The sequence below is a fragment of the Myotis lucifugus genome, unplaced genomic scaffold, assembly GCF_000147115.1.
Source record: "Myotis lucifugus unplaced genomic scaffold, Myoluc2.0 scaffold_1658, whole genome shotgun sequence".
NCBI lineage: Eukaryota > Metazoa > Chordata > Mammalia > Chiroptera > Vespertilionidae > Myotis > Myotis lucifugus.
The window spans coordinates 32,584-45,325 of NW_005872706.1; the positions used below are offsets into that span (position 1 = coordinate 32,584).

General features: G+C 48.0%; 1 protein-coding gene across 1 annotated transcript; it reads left to right on the forward strand.

The window, feature by feature from the left end:
- Positions 1-300: 300 nt before the first annotated feature.
- On the forward strand, positions 301-11,762 carry LOC102426901 (cytosol aminopeptidase-like; the record flags this gene model as incomplete). The annotated part of the gene is made up of 8 exons (XM_006108011.3): positions 301-448; positions 2,660-2,775; positions 4,155-4,209; positions 4,661-4,766; positions 5,842-6,001; positions 7,280-7,444; positions 8,966-9,124; positions 11,630-11,762. Coding segments are annotated over exons 1-8 (996 nt in total), but the record flags the coding sequence as incomplete, so codon positions are not given.
- Between the last annotated feature and the right edge of the window lie 980 nt (positions 11,763-12,742).

Here is a 12,742-nt window from a genome sequence, read left to right on the forward strand (position 1 = left end):
GCAACCTGATCCCAGCCACAGCCTCGCGCCCATCTCCCCGGACCACCCAGGCTTTCGGGGCAGAACCGCTCGCCCCGCCCCCATGTGCCCGCCCCGCCCCTAAGGCGCGCCCCCCCGGCCCTCATTAGAAAGTCCCGCCCCTAAACGCCCTCCAGCCCCGCCCCCTGAGCGCGCGCCCGCCGCCCCGAAAGCCCCGCCCCTCACTGCCCTCCTGCTCTGACCCTGGCGCCCGCCCGCCCCCTGGGGCGCGCGTCCGCCGCCCCGAAAGCTCCGCCCCCAGCCGCGCGCCCGCCCTCCATTCGCCACGTGCTCGCTGAAGGGCGGTGCTGGGGGCCGAGCCGAGAAGATGTTCTTGCTGCCTCTTCCGGCCGTGGGGCGAGTCGCCATCCGACGTCTGGGGGTGAACCGTTTCTGGAGCCGAGGTTTCGGCACCGCAGACATGACGAAGGTGAGAGGCGGCGGCGGGGTGCGGGGCCGCCCCAGGATGCCCTGCCCGCGGGCGACGGGGGCTGCGGGATGGGTCGAGGTCGCGGTGAACCCGGCTTCTGCACCGAGTTGCCAAAATGGGCACAAAAGAAGAGGTCCCTCCCTTGGCAGAGCTCAGTCTGGGCACGGCCGGGGTGGGGGCTGCGAGCACCCCGCGCATCTCCAGCCGGGCTTGGGTGCTGGGGTCCGCACTCCGGACGCGCGAGCATGGCCCCAGCTGCCATTTCCTGGGCTCCCACCGTGTCATGCCCTTACTTCATTATTTGGGTAGTCCTCGCAGTAACCCCGGAAAGCACGGTGCCGGTGTTGTCCCCCCGTTAGCTAGGAGGGAGCCAGGTTTGCTGAGGCGAAAGGTCATCTAAGGTCCCAGAGTTGGTCAGTAGGGCTCACCACCCGACCCGGTCCTCCTGCTGAATTCGGCCGGGAAAACGTGGGTAAGCTGCCGGAGGGGTTTTCTACGGGGACACAATGCCTCTGGGGAAAGGGCTTTGCAGAGAGACCCATCTCTGCGTGAGATTAAAAGGAGAGCGTCTCCGGGAAGAAACGCCTTCTCCACCCAATTGAACTCGAAACGATTACGAAGATCACTGTTGGGCTGTGGAGGAGGTGCACAAGGTTGGGAGTCCAGAAATAAGCGACTGTCCCTGGCGAGGAATGTTCTAGAAAGGGCTTGAGCTCGGGCCTCAGGTTGTGTCAGATGGCGGGGGGACCAGACGCCTGTCCATGCTCTTTCCGGTACCCCGCGACCACGTCCTCCCCAGGTAACACCCCTGTCCCGTCTCCAGTTCCCCACTTGGTTCCATGGGATCCCAGGAACAGCCGCCCTAGGAAAGCTAGAACCTGCAAAGGTTACCAACACCAACACGAACACCAACACCTTTCTTGGATGAAAGGACACCACTTGGTCTGAGTGCCAGTGTGATTTTGTAGAGGAGGGAGGCGGAGAGGAAGGTGTCAGGGTTCTCGCAGAGCTCAGTTGCACCCAGGCTAGTATGTCAGACCAGGTTTGGGTTTCCTCCTCTGTCAGGTGAGAAGACTGCACATTCTTTCCATCGCTCAGAGTTGCCTCCAGGCAGAAAACATGTGTAAAGTCATAACTTGAGGGCAAAGTCAGATAGCGATTTCTGTGTTTACGTCCTTATTTCACTTACCTGAGGCCCGAGGGGGCGAGTCGCTCGGATGCTCTGCTCCTGCCCCTCTCTGAGAAGTTGCATCTTTTCTCTCTTTCAGTCTATGAGCTGGGCCAGAGTTCTTCTTAGTATTGGCAGGTGCAGCCATTGGCTGTCCTGGGGTAGCACCCCAGCTTATTGGAGATTTGCCTTTGAAGGTTGTAGGGGAGGGAAAACTTCCTTTTGCTCTCCTGGATCCTGTGGCTGGACCGAAGAATTTAACAGACATCAGATGAACAGGAGAAAAGCATATAAGTTCTGTTTGGTATTTTCAAGGATATGGGAGTCTTCAGGAGGAAAATAAAGACTCCAAAGCCTTTAGGCCCCGAAATGGATATACCTTTTTAAACAGAGAACGAAAAATTGTGGGGCAGTGATAGACAAAGGGGCAGTACAGTGTGACACCGTGACTAGGAAATACGTGGGGGGAAGTATTGGAAGAGGAGGGTAATTTTAGTAGGTTTGTTTATACAGGTCCATTCTGCTGTCGAGTCCCAGTCTCTGGCGATAACTGTGTCCTCTTGCCAGTACAGGGAGAGCACCTTTCTCCTGGGAAATTTCATGGCCTGCTTTTGGGTAGAAAGTGGGAGGTCAGAGAGCCCTTCCTATGTCTGTCTCCCGAGTACTGGTACCTGCAGCTCAAAGTAATATGACAAGTTCGGCATATTGTGGAGCGGCGTGTTCTGAACCCCTCTGACCTGGTTGCAGATGGAATTGTTTTTTTTAAACAAAACACCTTTCTGCTCTTATTTGACCGTGAAGGAAGGCCTTTATGTTGTGAGAACCCTTGGGAAAGGACCATGAGCCCCAGGATACGTAGTAATTCCCGTCTTGCTTGGCAGGAATTGGAAACATGTAGGCAGCATGTGAGTGTAGCTGACTCCCAGCACCTGCTTTTTTGGTTTTGTTCTCTCTGATGGGGACACAGTTTGCATGGAATTATTTGCTCCTTCTGGAATTTGGGGACCCAGATTAAATCCCCCCCTCCCCCTGCTTATTTTCAGGGACTTGTTTTAGGAATCTACAGCAGAGAAAAAGAAAATGATGTGCCACAGTTTACAAGTGCAGGAGAGAATTTTGATAAACTGGTGTCTGGGAAGCTGAGAGAAATTCTGAACATGTAAGTATTCGCCTACGGGTTCCAGGTTTCAAAATGCCTTGAAATAAAATAGGATATTTCTTCTGTGCTCTATTGTTAGCAGATGAAAATTCTCGGAAGCATGAGCATGCTGGGCACTGTAGGTCAGTGAAAGTGAAAGCGGGTGCCTCTGGAATGCACTTTGGTTCCTTGTGCTTCAGTATGGGTGGGTCTCCAGTGCTGGGAAGTCAGGTCACTTCAGCCACATCGCAGAGTTACTGTGAAAAACTGACCCAGAAGGGTCTGGAAAGTACCAAATTTCCTCAGTCCACCCCCCACCTTCATCCTACCCCCCACCCTCATCCTCCCCACTAGCTCGCCTTCCCACAGCCTCTCTTTCTTCCTTTAGTTCCCCTTTGTTTATGGGAGACCTGGGTTGCTGGACTAGTTCAGAGCAGCCTAAGGGGGCTGCACCCTGCATTGCTTATCTGGAGTTTAGGGCTTCTCAAATGTTACAGTACATGCCGGTCACCTGAGGGTGCGGCGAGAATGCAGGTTCTCATTCAGTAAATCGGGTGGTCCTGAGGTTTTGGCCTCTCGGATTCGCCAGCGTCTAGAGAAGGTGGGGAAACACTGGGGTTTCCCAGTCCCGAGCTGCAGGAATAGAAGTGTCAGCATAAGCCTCTGCAAGTGCATCTTGTTCAGATCATAGATAATTTCTTGCATCTAATACATGTAGTCTAATAATGAGAGAAATTGTCTGATCATCGGATAACAGAATTCGCACCCCCACTTAATTTTTAGCAGTCACCCACTAGCAGACAGCCTTCCCCTGTGCCTTGATGAATTCATTAATCCCAAAGCTGACCTGTTAGAGTGCAGAACAGCCTGGCCTTCCTGACCGATAACTCTCAGCATTGCCACCTGGTTGGTTTGGGAATTGCCTGGTATCCCATTTGCAGATTTGCCCCCATAAATGACCTCCCACCAAACACACTGCCGTCAGCTCGACCCCTGAGGCTGATGTCTTTATTAAAAAGAATGACGATTCCGCTCTCCTCTGCAGCCATGCATTGTCCATCCACGGCATTGCTTTCTGTATTTGTTTTCAAATAAGTTGGTGTTCACTCTAATAATCTGTATGCTAAGTAGTTTTTGAGCTAGAATTAGAAGTGCTGCATCTGAGAAATCTGGCCCGAGAAAATTCTGTATTTTGATAAAAACGTAAGTGCAGCAAATTCACAGAAGCAGCAGAGTATTATTTTTATTTTAAATTTTTTTTTTTGGTAGCAGAGTATTTTAATAATGTTAAATGTATGCAGTTGAAAATTCTCGGAAGCATGCTGGGCACTGTATATTTATCACTTCTCAAAGGAACAGAGCAAACTAATATTTTAAACAACTATTTCTTCTTGTTTCAGATCTGGACCTCCGCTGAAAGCAGGCAAAACCCGAACTTTTTATGGTCTGCATGAGGTATGAGATGAAGATAGGTTTGGCAAACCGTTAGTGAGCACCTACTATATGCCAAGGACTGTGACTGCATGGCCGGGCAGAAAATGTTGTATCGGATTGTGTCCCAGTATTAAGCCTTAAGTATTGTTTAAGACTGTATAGAGGTGACTTGCTGTCAGAAAGTATCGCCTCTCTTGTATCGCTTAATCTGTAGGTTTCTTTTGTTCGCTTGTGGGAGTTGGGGCACTCTTACATAGTAGAATTATTTGCAGGATTGTCCTCACCCTCTACTTTTCAAACACACATGTTATGAAATTTAAACAAAGTACAGGACTCAAAAAACCCAGCAACCAAATTTGACGCTGATTTTGCCATGTGCTAAGGTTATGGTAGTTGACCTCAGAGACCATTCCCTGTGGAAATGAACGCTTTAAAGATACAAAGTGGCTGATTTCGTGTGTTTCCGGAACAGGACTTCTCCAGTGTGGTGGTGGTTGGCCTCGGCAAAAAGGGCGCTGGTGTGGATGACCAGGAGAACTGGCACGAAGGCAAAGAAAACATCAGAGTGGCGGTTGCAGGTGATTTTCCCTTTGAGGTTTAATATTGGTGGAGATTCCTAAGGATCTACTCTTTAAGATTACTCTGTCTCCCCTCTTTTGGTCCCCTGACCATCACCACCCCTACCACGTTCACAGAGAAATAACTCATCTGGATGCGCAATTTCCCTTACCCAGCATGCTCGGCCTTATATTAGACACAAACGGGTAGCTTGTGGAATTTTATTTTTCTGTTTCTTTAGCTTGTGTTTGGAGGTTTCACGGCCATTTGTTCATTCCCACAGTATTGACCTCAGAGATTCTGTTTTACTAGTAGAAAGCTCTGGTGTGTTGATTTTTTCCCCTTTTCTAATGCAACTTTAAGCCACACGGAGTCATCATATTTACAAATCAGAGAAAATGGATGCAAAGTGTGGGGTGCTTGTTTATCACTAGTTGCCAAAGGCCCCAGCTCCTCGTGTGGCTGGTTTACCATTGAGGTAGGTGCCATTGAGTCCCTGCGGAGCTGAGTGGCAGGCCGAGGCCCTCACTGCAGACGCTGGTTAAGCTGTGAGCAGCATTGCTGGGGTGGGGAGAATTAACTCCATTGGGCTTTGGCCCCCTGGGTATCATATATGCTTGGTTCAATGGTACTTTCAAAGTTCATGGTGACTGGTGATGTCATCCTTGTGATTTGGGAGTTTTGCTGACCTGATCTTAATAAAGTGCTGCGTTAATAATGGACTTCGCCCAGTCCCTTGGATGTAATGTCCATCTCATCACTTTGTCATTTTTAACCTGGCAAGTTCCTGGTGACTAGGACACTTCGCTTCATCAGGAAATCCTGGTGTTTCAGAAGTAATACTAGTTAGTAATCAGAGTAGCTCTGTGAGGAGCCAGACCCGTCATTTTATCCGTCAGCCTGTCCTCCCTGACCTCTAAGGTGTGTGCACACCCTCCTTTTATCTCAGAGGCAATGGAGGCTCACAAAGGTCAAGTGTCAGAGCTGGGATTCGAAGCCCAGTCCTGGTGTTTTCTTGGCACACTGCACCATGCCTCTGCTATTCACGTTGTCTCTGACTGACTCCGATTTTCTGGTTCCTCTGTCCTTACGAAGCGGGGTGCAGGCAGGTTCAAGACCTGGAGATCTCTTCCGTGGAGGTGGATCCCTGCGGTGATGCCCAGGCGGCTGCGGAAGGAGCAGTGCTCGGTCTCTATGAGTACGATAACCTGAAGCAGAAGAAGAAGGTGGCCATATCGGCGAAGCTGCATGGAAGGTGAGGGAACGAACCAAGATTGGGGTTGCATTCCTGGTGCTCTGACAGCCGGGCCTCCTGGACATGAGCTGCCTGCCTTTCAGTATCAGGCACTGCTGCATGGCCTGTCTGCCATCTCCGCCGTCACCTTGGCCATTTTAAGAGTATGGTGCCTGTCCCCACGTTCTGCTCCTGGCTTTCGTCATGTGCGTGTCCCCCCATCACTCCCTGGGCCCCTCCATGCTTGCTGATTACTAGGAAACCACACCAGGTTGGCTCCCCAAAGAGGAGGGAACAAGAGACCAGGTCCCAGTGGGTTTCAACCCAGACAGTTCCCATTTCACCAGCACCTGCTGGCACTGTGCTAACCACCAGAGCTACACAGATGATGGGATGCAGTCCTGGCCCTCGTGGTCTCCCGGAAAAACTCACCTCTCAGCAGATTTATTGAGAACCTACCACCTTCCAGCTCTGTTCTGGGTTTTGGGGAACAAGGTCCCTGCTGTCAGGATCAGACCATGTGAGCCCTTCAGGAGATGGTGCTGTGGAGTGGGGGATCTTGGCACAGCCTGGTGGTTGGCAGCTATGCTGTCGCGGTTAAGAGGGAGGGTTCTGCGACCCATCAGCGTGGCTCCCTCACTTACTGGCTGGCACCTCAGTTACGGGCCCACAGTCTCTCGGTGCTCCGTTTTTATTTGCTGAGTGGCATCGTGATTCTGATTTCATAGGGCTCATGACGATCGAAAGGCGCAGCTGGCGAGTAAACCCAAACGAGCTCTTGTTCTAGCCTCGCTGCTCACATGAATTCCTACTGTGCACAGGAAGAGCTGGGGTCGGAACATGGCCACATCTTCTCTCTGTTAAAGCTGATTCTTGCCCTCTGGTGGGTTGGCATTCGGAGCCCTTCCCAGGCAAAAATTAGGCAGAAAGGCCTTCCGTTCCCATCAGCATTGAGCGGTACGTCCTCTACAGTTAGCACTCAGAGCGGCGTCACTCCTGATGCAGAGAGGGGACAGCATGGCCTTGCTGTGGAAACCTCCGTCATCACCTTGAGTGGGGGATCGGGGCCTCCAGACCCATCAGTCCAACCCCTTTTTTTATGCTGATGAGGATTCTGGGGTGACATGCTCGCACAGTGGGGGCCATGTTTTCTAGCTCTTTGCACCCCCCATCGGCCACCCTAGGTCAGACCCCGGACAGTGAACCCAGTCCCCCGGGCTTCCTGTTGTTTTTACAACCTGCGACATGTCAGTGTCTCTAGAGGTTGTCGGACAGTGACCCTGTTCTTCCTTCCGCCAGCGGTGACCTGGAGGCCTGGCAGAGAGGGGTCCTCTTTGCTTCCGGGCAGAACCTGGCACGCCAGTTGATGGAGTCTCCTGCCAATGAGATGACACCAACCAAATTTGCCGAAATCATCGAGAAGAATCTCAAAAGTGCTAGTAGTAAGACAGAAGTCCACATCAGGTAATTCAGGATGATGTCTCAGACTCACGGGAAGCTACAGCCAGGAGGAGCAGGGGTGCAGAGACCCCCTTGGGAAACCACAAGGCTTGTGGCGGAGCAAAGGGCAGCCGGCCAGAACCAGGGAGGGACAGGTGGGCATAGTCTAACCCATTAAACTAGACACTGCACCAGACCCACTCGGGTGTAGGCGTGTACAAACCAAGGAAGTACAGTGCTTCCAGGAGGGCAGCCCTTTCATAAAACATCCAGGGCTGAGTTTGTGATTAAAAATCCCCACATGATACATGTAGACTTGCTTCCTTTGAAGTGATTTTTTTATTGCCATACCTCCCATTTTTATATATATATATATATATATATATATATATATATATATATATATATTTAGTATATTTTTATTGATTTCAGAGCGGAAGAAAGAGGGAGAGATAGAAACATCAATGATGAGAGAGAATCATTGATTGGCTGCCTCCTGCATGCCCCATACTGGGGATTGAGCCCAAAACCTGGGTATGTGCCCTGACTGGGAATCGAACCCTGACCTCCTGGTTCATAGGTCAACACTCAACCACGGAGCCACACTCGCTGGGCCATTTTTTATTCTTTTCCCTCTGAAATTCGGTGGCCACCTCTCCATAATGCAGTCCTACTTTAATAGTTTCAACGAGTAGATAAGCAGTCTAGAGAAGCATTCCTTGGATATGGCTGCTGCTGGTTGGCCTGAAGGAGTGTAGGGTTTCTCCCGGCCTAGTTACAGTGGGTAGAGGCATACAGAGCCCTTTTGTACCCCAGCCCAGAAGAATAGCGCTGCGGCCTCTGCGGTCTGATTGGCACGCAGGACTGTTCCCATTCTGTTACCCCTGTTGGTCCTGTGCTTGTGAAGTAATAAGTCATTAGTTTCTCTACTGCAGTCAGACATCTGGAACTGGGATTGAAACCTGAGAAATAGTGTGACAGCATGGAAAAGACTGGATTCCAGCAACTGTAAAAACACAAAGAAAGAGGATATATTTATATAAACAGAAACAGTAAAGTATAACTTTGCTGTGTTTTTTGTTGTTGTTGGTTGATTGTTTTTGTCTTTTTTTAGAAATACCAAAAAGTAAAGCAATGGACCCCTAACTATCTTTAAGTACCCTTTATGGTCTCAGCCTTATCTGTACACTAAAACTTTAAAAATATGTGAGTAGGTTAGGGGGCGGGGGGGAACCAAGTAATTATTTATTGACTATGCATTATTATCTGACATATTATGTACCAGGGATGAATTCTCGTAGTAATTCTGTAGCTGATCTTTTGAGGGAGGTGTAATTGACCTAATTTTATAGATGAGGAAACAGACTCAAACAAGTAATTTGCCCAAAAATGAGAGCAACTAGAACATGTTAATCGAAGCACTGATGTATGCATATTTTAACAGCTTGTACATTAGACTTTGTTAAACATGGATGAGCTTTTTCTGAGTTATTTTGAAATAGAGACAACAAAGTGTATTTACCTTTTCCCCTTTCTACCCTGTAGACCCAAGTCTTGGATTGAGGAACAGGAAATGGGATCATTCCTAAGTGTGGCCAAAGGGTCCGATGAGCCTCCAGTCTTCCTGGAAATTCACTACAGAGGCAGCCCCAATGCAAGTGACGCGCCTCTGGTGTTTGTTGGGAAGGGAATTACCTTCGATAGGTAGGTCTTTACGGTATCTGTGCTTTGTGTTTTGGTGAATGCTTTGCATGCACTTGTATTATTTGATGTATGGTTGGTTCGCTTCCAAAGCATAGTGTTTGGTCATCTCGTATATGTTCACTTTGTTTTTTGTTTTTTTATTTTTATTTTTTTCATATATGTTCACTTTGAATGTGTTAAGTTGCCATTTATAAAATGTTTACTGTGTATCAGAGACTGTGAGGCATTTTACATAGATTAGCCCTGACCTTACCCCTAGAAAGTAGGCACTGTGGACCTTCTACAGGTAAGAAATGTGCTTATTGGTCATTGGTGTGTCCTTAGTGCAGTGTCTGTCAAATCTTTTGCTCTTCTTAGAAACGTTTTTTAATAAGTGTATTCTAGATGCAAGTTCTTTTTCAGATATATACGTATTGAAAATACAGTTTTCCTATTCTGAGGCATGCCTATTCGTTTTCTAAGTGGCATCTTTTAAAGAGCAGTTTTAAATTTTGATGAAGTGTAATTTATCCATTTTCAGTTTTATCCATTTTCATTTTCAGTTTTATCCATTTTCAGTTATAGTTCCTGCTTCTTTTTACATTCAAGAAATGATTGCCAAAGTCTGTGTGTGTTTTTCTGTAAGTCTTATGGTTTTAGCTTTTAGGCTATGATCCATTTTGATTTTTTGTGTATGGTGTGAATGCATTGAGGCTCTTTTCCCCCTTTTTTCTTTCTACATGGATATTCATTTGTTTTAACACCATTTGTTGAAAAGATTATCCTTTCCCCATTGAACTCTGCCAGTACCATTGTTGAATCAATTGACCATATAATGGTTGGTCTATCTCTGTTCTGTGTCCTTCCATCAGGACCTTGTGACCAAGTATCTTGATTAATGCTGCCCTGTCCTGAGTCTAGTAATTGAGTCCTCCAGCTTTGCTCAGCTATTTCAAAATGACGCTGGCTGTGTCCTTGGCAATTTGCATATCAGTTTTAGAATCTACCATTTTCTTATACACATCTGCTGGGATTTTCATTGAGATAGACTTTTTTTAAAATAAAAATTTGGTAGTTGTATGGGTAATGAAATGAGAGGATAAGACTGATATAAGGAGACCTGAGTATGTAGGGCCATGACACACATCTGAATGACAGACAGTGGTAGCCTCAACTAGGGTGGATGCAGTAGAAAAGAAGTGGATGCATTCCAGAGAGATCTAGAAGATGAGCAAAGATAACTGCTGCTCTTTGGTTACTTTATTTTTTCATTTTTTAAAAATATTTTTATTGATTTCAGAGAGGAAAGGAGAGGGAGAGAGATAGAAACATCAATGATGAGAGAGAATCATTGATTGGCTGCCTCTTGCACACCCACTACTGGGGATTGAGCCTGCAACCCTGGGCTGGGAATCGAACCATGACCTCCTGGTTCTCATAGGTTGATGCTCAGCCACTGAGCCACACTGGCCGGGCTGACTGGTTACTTTAGAATGAGAGTCCTACAAATAGAGAGTGGAACTCCCAGAACAGAAGTGGCCTTGAGAAAAAAGTGGCGTGTAGGTAGGACACCTGATGAACCAGCGTGCTCCCTTTGCCCCAGGGGGCTATCCCTGGACTTCTTGGACCAAGAATGTGTTCTTATTCTGAGTCAGTGGGTAATCATTAATTCTAGGTGTAAGTGACAGCTACCTGTCGAGTGCTTCTGCGGTGAGTGAGAATTAGGACCTGATTTGTTAGGAAAGAGACCTCCGTGCAGGGAATAGACTGTCCAGAGTCACCAGGGCAAGTCGGCAGCAGATCCCAGAACTCGAAGTCGAAACCCCAACTCTGCCCAGCGTGCAAAAAAGCAAGTGCTTTCTGAGTTCATACATCCAAAGCAGAAAGTCACTAGTCAGTTATAGAGGCCTATTTGGGGAGTGGTTTCGGTTTCTTGCTGATTGAAACCCTTGTCAGCTCTCATGTGTGAGCGCTGTCCTCGAGGCTTTGGGTCAGCACCTTCCTTTGCTGGTCCTGGTTCCAGTTGCATTTTGCCATCAGCAGGACCTAGCACACCTTGGGGTGTTGGAGGGAATTGTTCTCCCCATCCTTCTGTGGGGTAAGATCCTCCCAGTCTGCTATGAGCTTGTTGGCTCTCCTTAATGGTGACTTTCAGGACCAGTGAGTTGATTTGAGTCATAAAATTTGCTGAAGAGACAAATCTATGTGGGGCCAGGAGTTAATGAGCCAATACTGAGGTGGAATTTGAGTTGCGTTGATTACACGACGTAGTGTTTTAGGGGCACCATTTAAATTTAATTCAAATAGAAACAAAATGAGCTAAGACCCCTCTGTAGTTTTGTAAAGGCTGCAATATCATCTTTTAAAATGTTGCAGTCATTCAGATTCTCGATTAGAAATTTGAATTTTCTCTGCCAGGCAGATGGTGCCTTTGTGTGGAAGCTAACCCTCGGTGTATGTACTCTTTTTTAAGACAGTGGCCCTCTTCTTTGTGTTAACATCGCACGTTGTCCTTTTCCCCCATAGTGGTGGCATCTCCATCAAGCCTTCTGCCAATATGGACCTCATGAGGGCTGACATGGGAGGAGCTGCCACCATCTGCTCAGCCATCGTGTCCGCTGCCAAGCTCAGTCTGCCCATTAACCTCATTGGTGAGTGGGCCAGGGGGCGGAGGGGGGTGTCCTGGAAACCAGTCCAGTGATAGAACTGAGATAACACACATGGTTTCCTCTCAGCCGAACAGATCAAGAAACGGTTTTGAAATAGCTTTTCATCAAGCAGAAGCTATTTAGCTGGAATAAGTCTTTCTTGCCTGGACTGATGAGTTAACTGTACTTTGCAATCATGGGCTGTAGCTAGAATAGATTTGTTTTACTTCTGCAAAAAGTGGTTAGCAGTCAGGGGCACATCAAGTCAAGTTTGTGGTTTCCTCCAGCGGAAAGTGCCCAGTCGTCAGGGTGGAAGGACATGGATGGATCATTTAGTGATTGCAGCATAGGGTTGTGGCCGATTAAAATGCCACAATGCACAGAAAATGCTTGAAACTGGAAAAGGGCGCTGTACACGCAGCTCTTTGTGCAACACAGGATGCCAGAGTCAATGCTGGGAGTCTGCCGTGTTTCCGGGGAGGGGGGAGGAGGGGAGACCTGCCCAGTGTATCACCTCCATAGCACGGAAGTTAGAATGGGATCCGGGTCTGTCTGGCATCCCCCAGCCCCTTTAATATCACAGTCCCCTTTTTTTGCTAAAGTGTAAGTAGCAGACACCCTGACTTGTCACCCCTGAATACTTCAGCGTGTGTCTCTTAAAAAGGACATTCTAGGTAATGACAGTATCATTATTATTTCCAAAGATTGATACAGTAACCTAATTCAAATTTCCCACTTGTCTAAAAAATGTGCATTGTGTGTGTGTGTGTGTGTGTGTGTGTGTGTGTATACACACACACCTATTTATTTTTTGAAAACTAGGAGCTAGAGAAGGCTCGCACATTGCCTGTGATTGCCATGTCTCTTTAATTTTCTTTAATCTAGAACCCTAACCTGCCCTTTTTCCCTCTCTCATGACATTGGTAGTTTTGAAGGGTCCAGGTTCCAGGATTTGGATTAATTTGGTTGCTTCATGATAGAATCAGGGTAG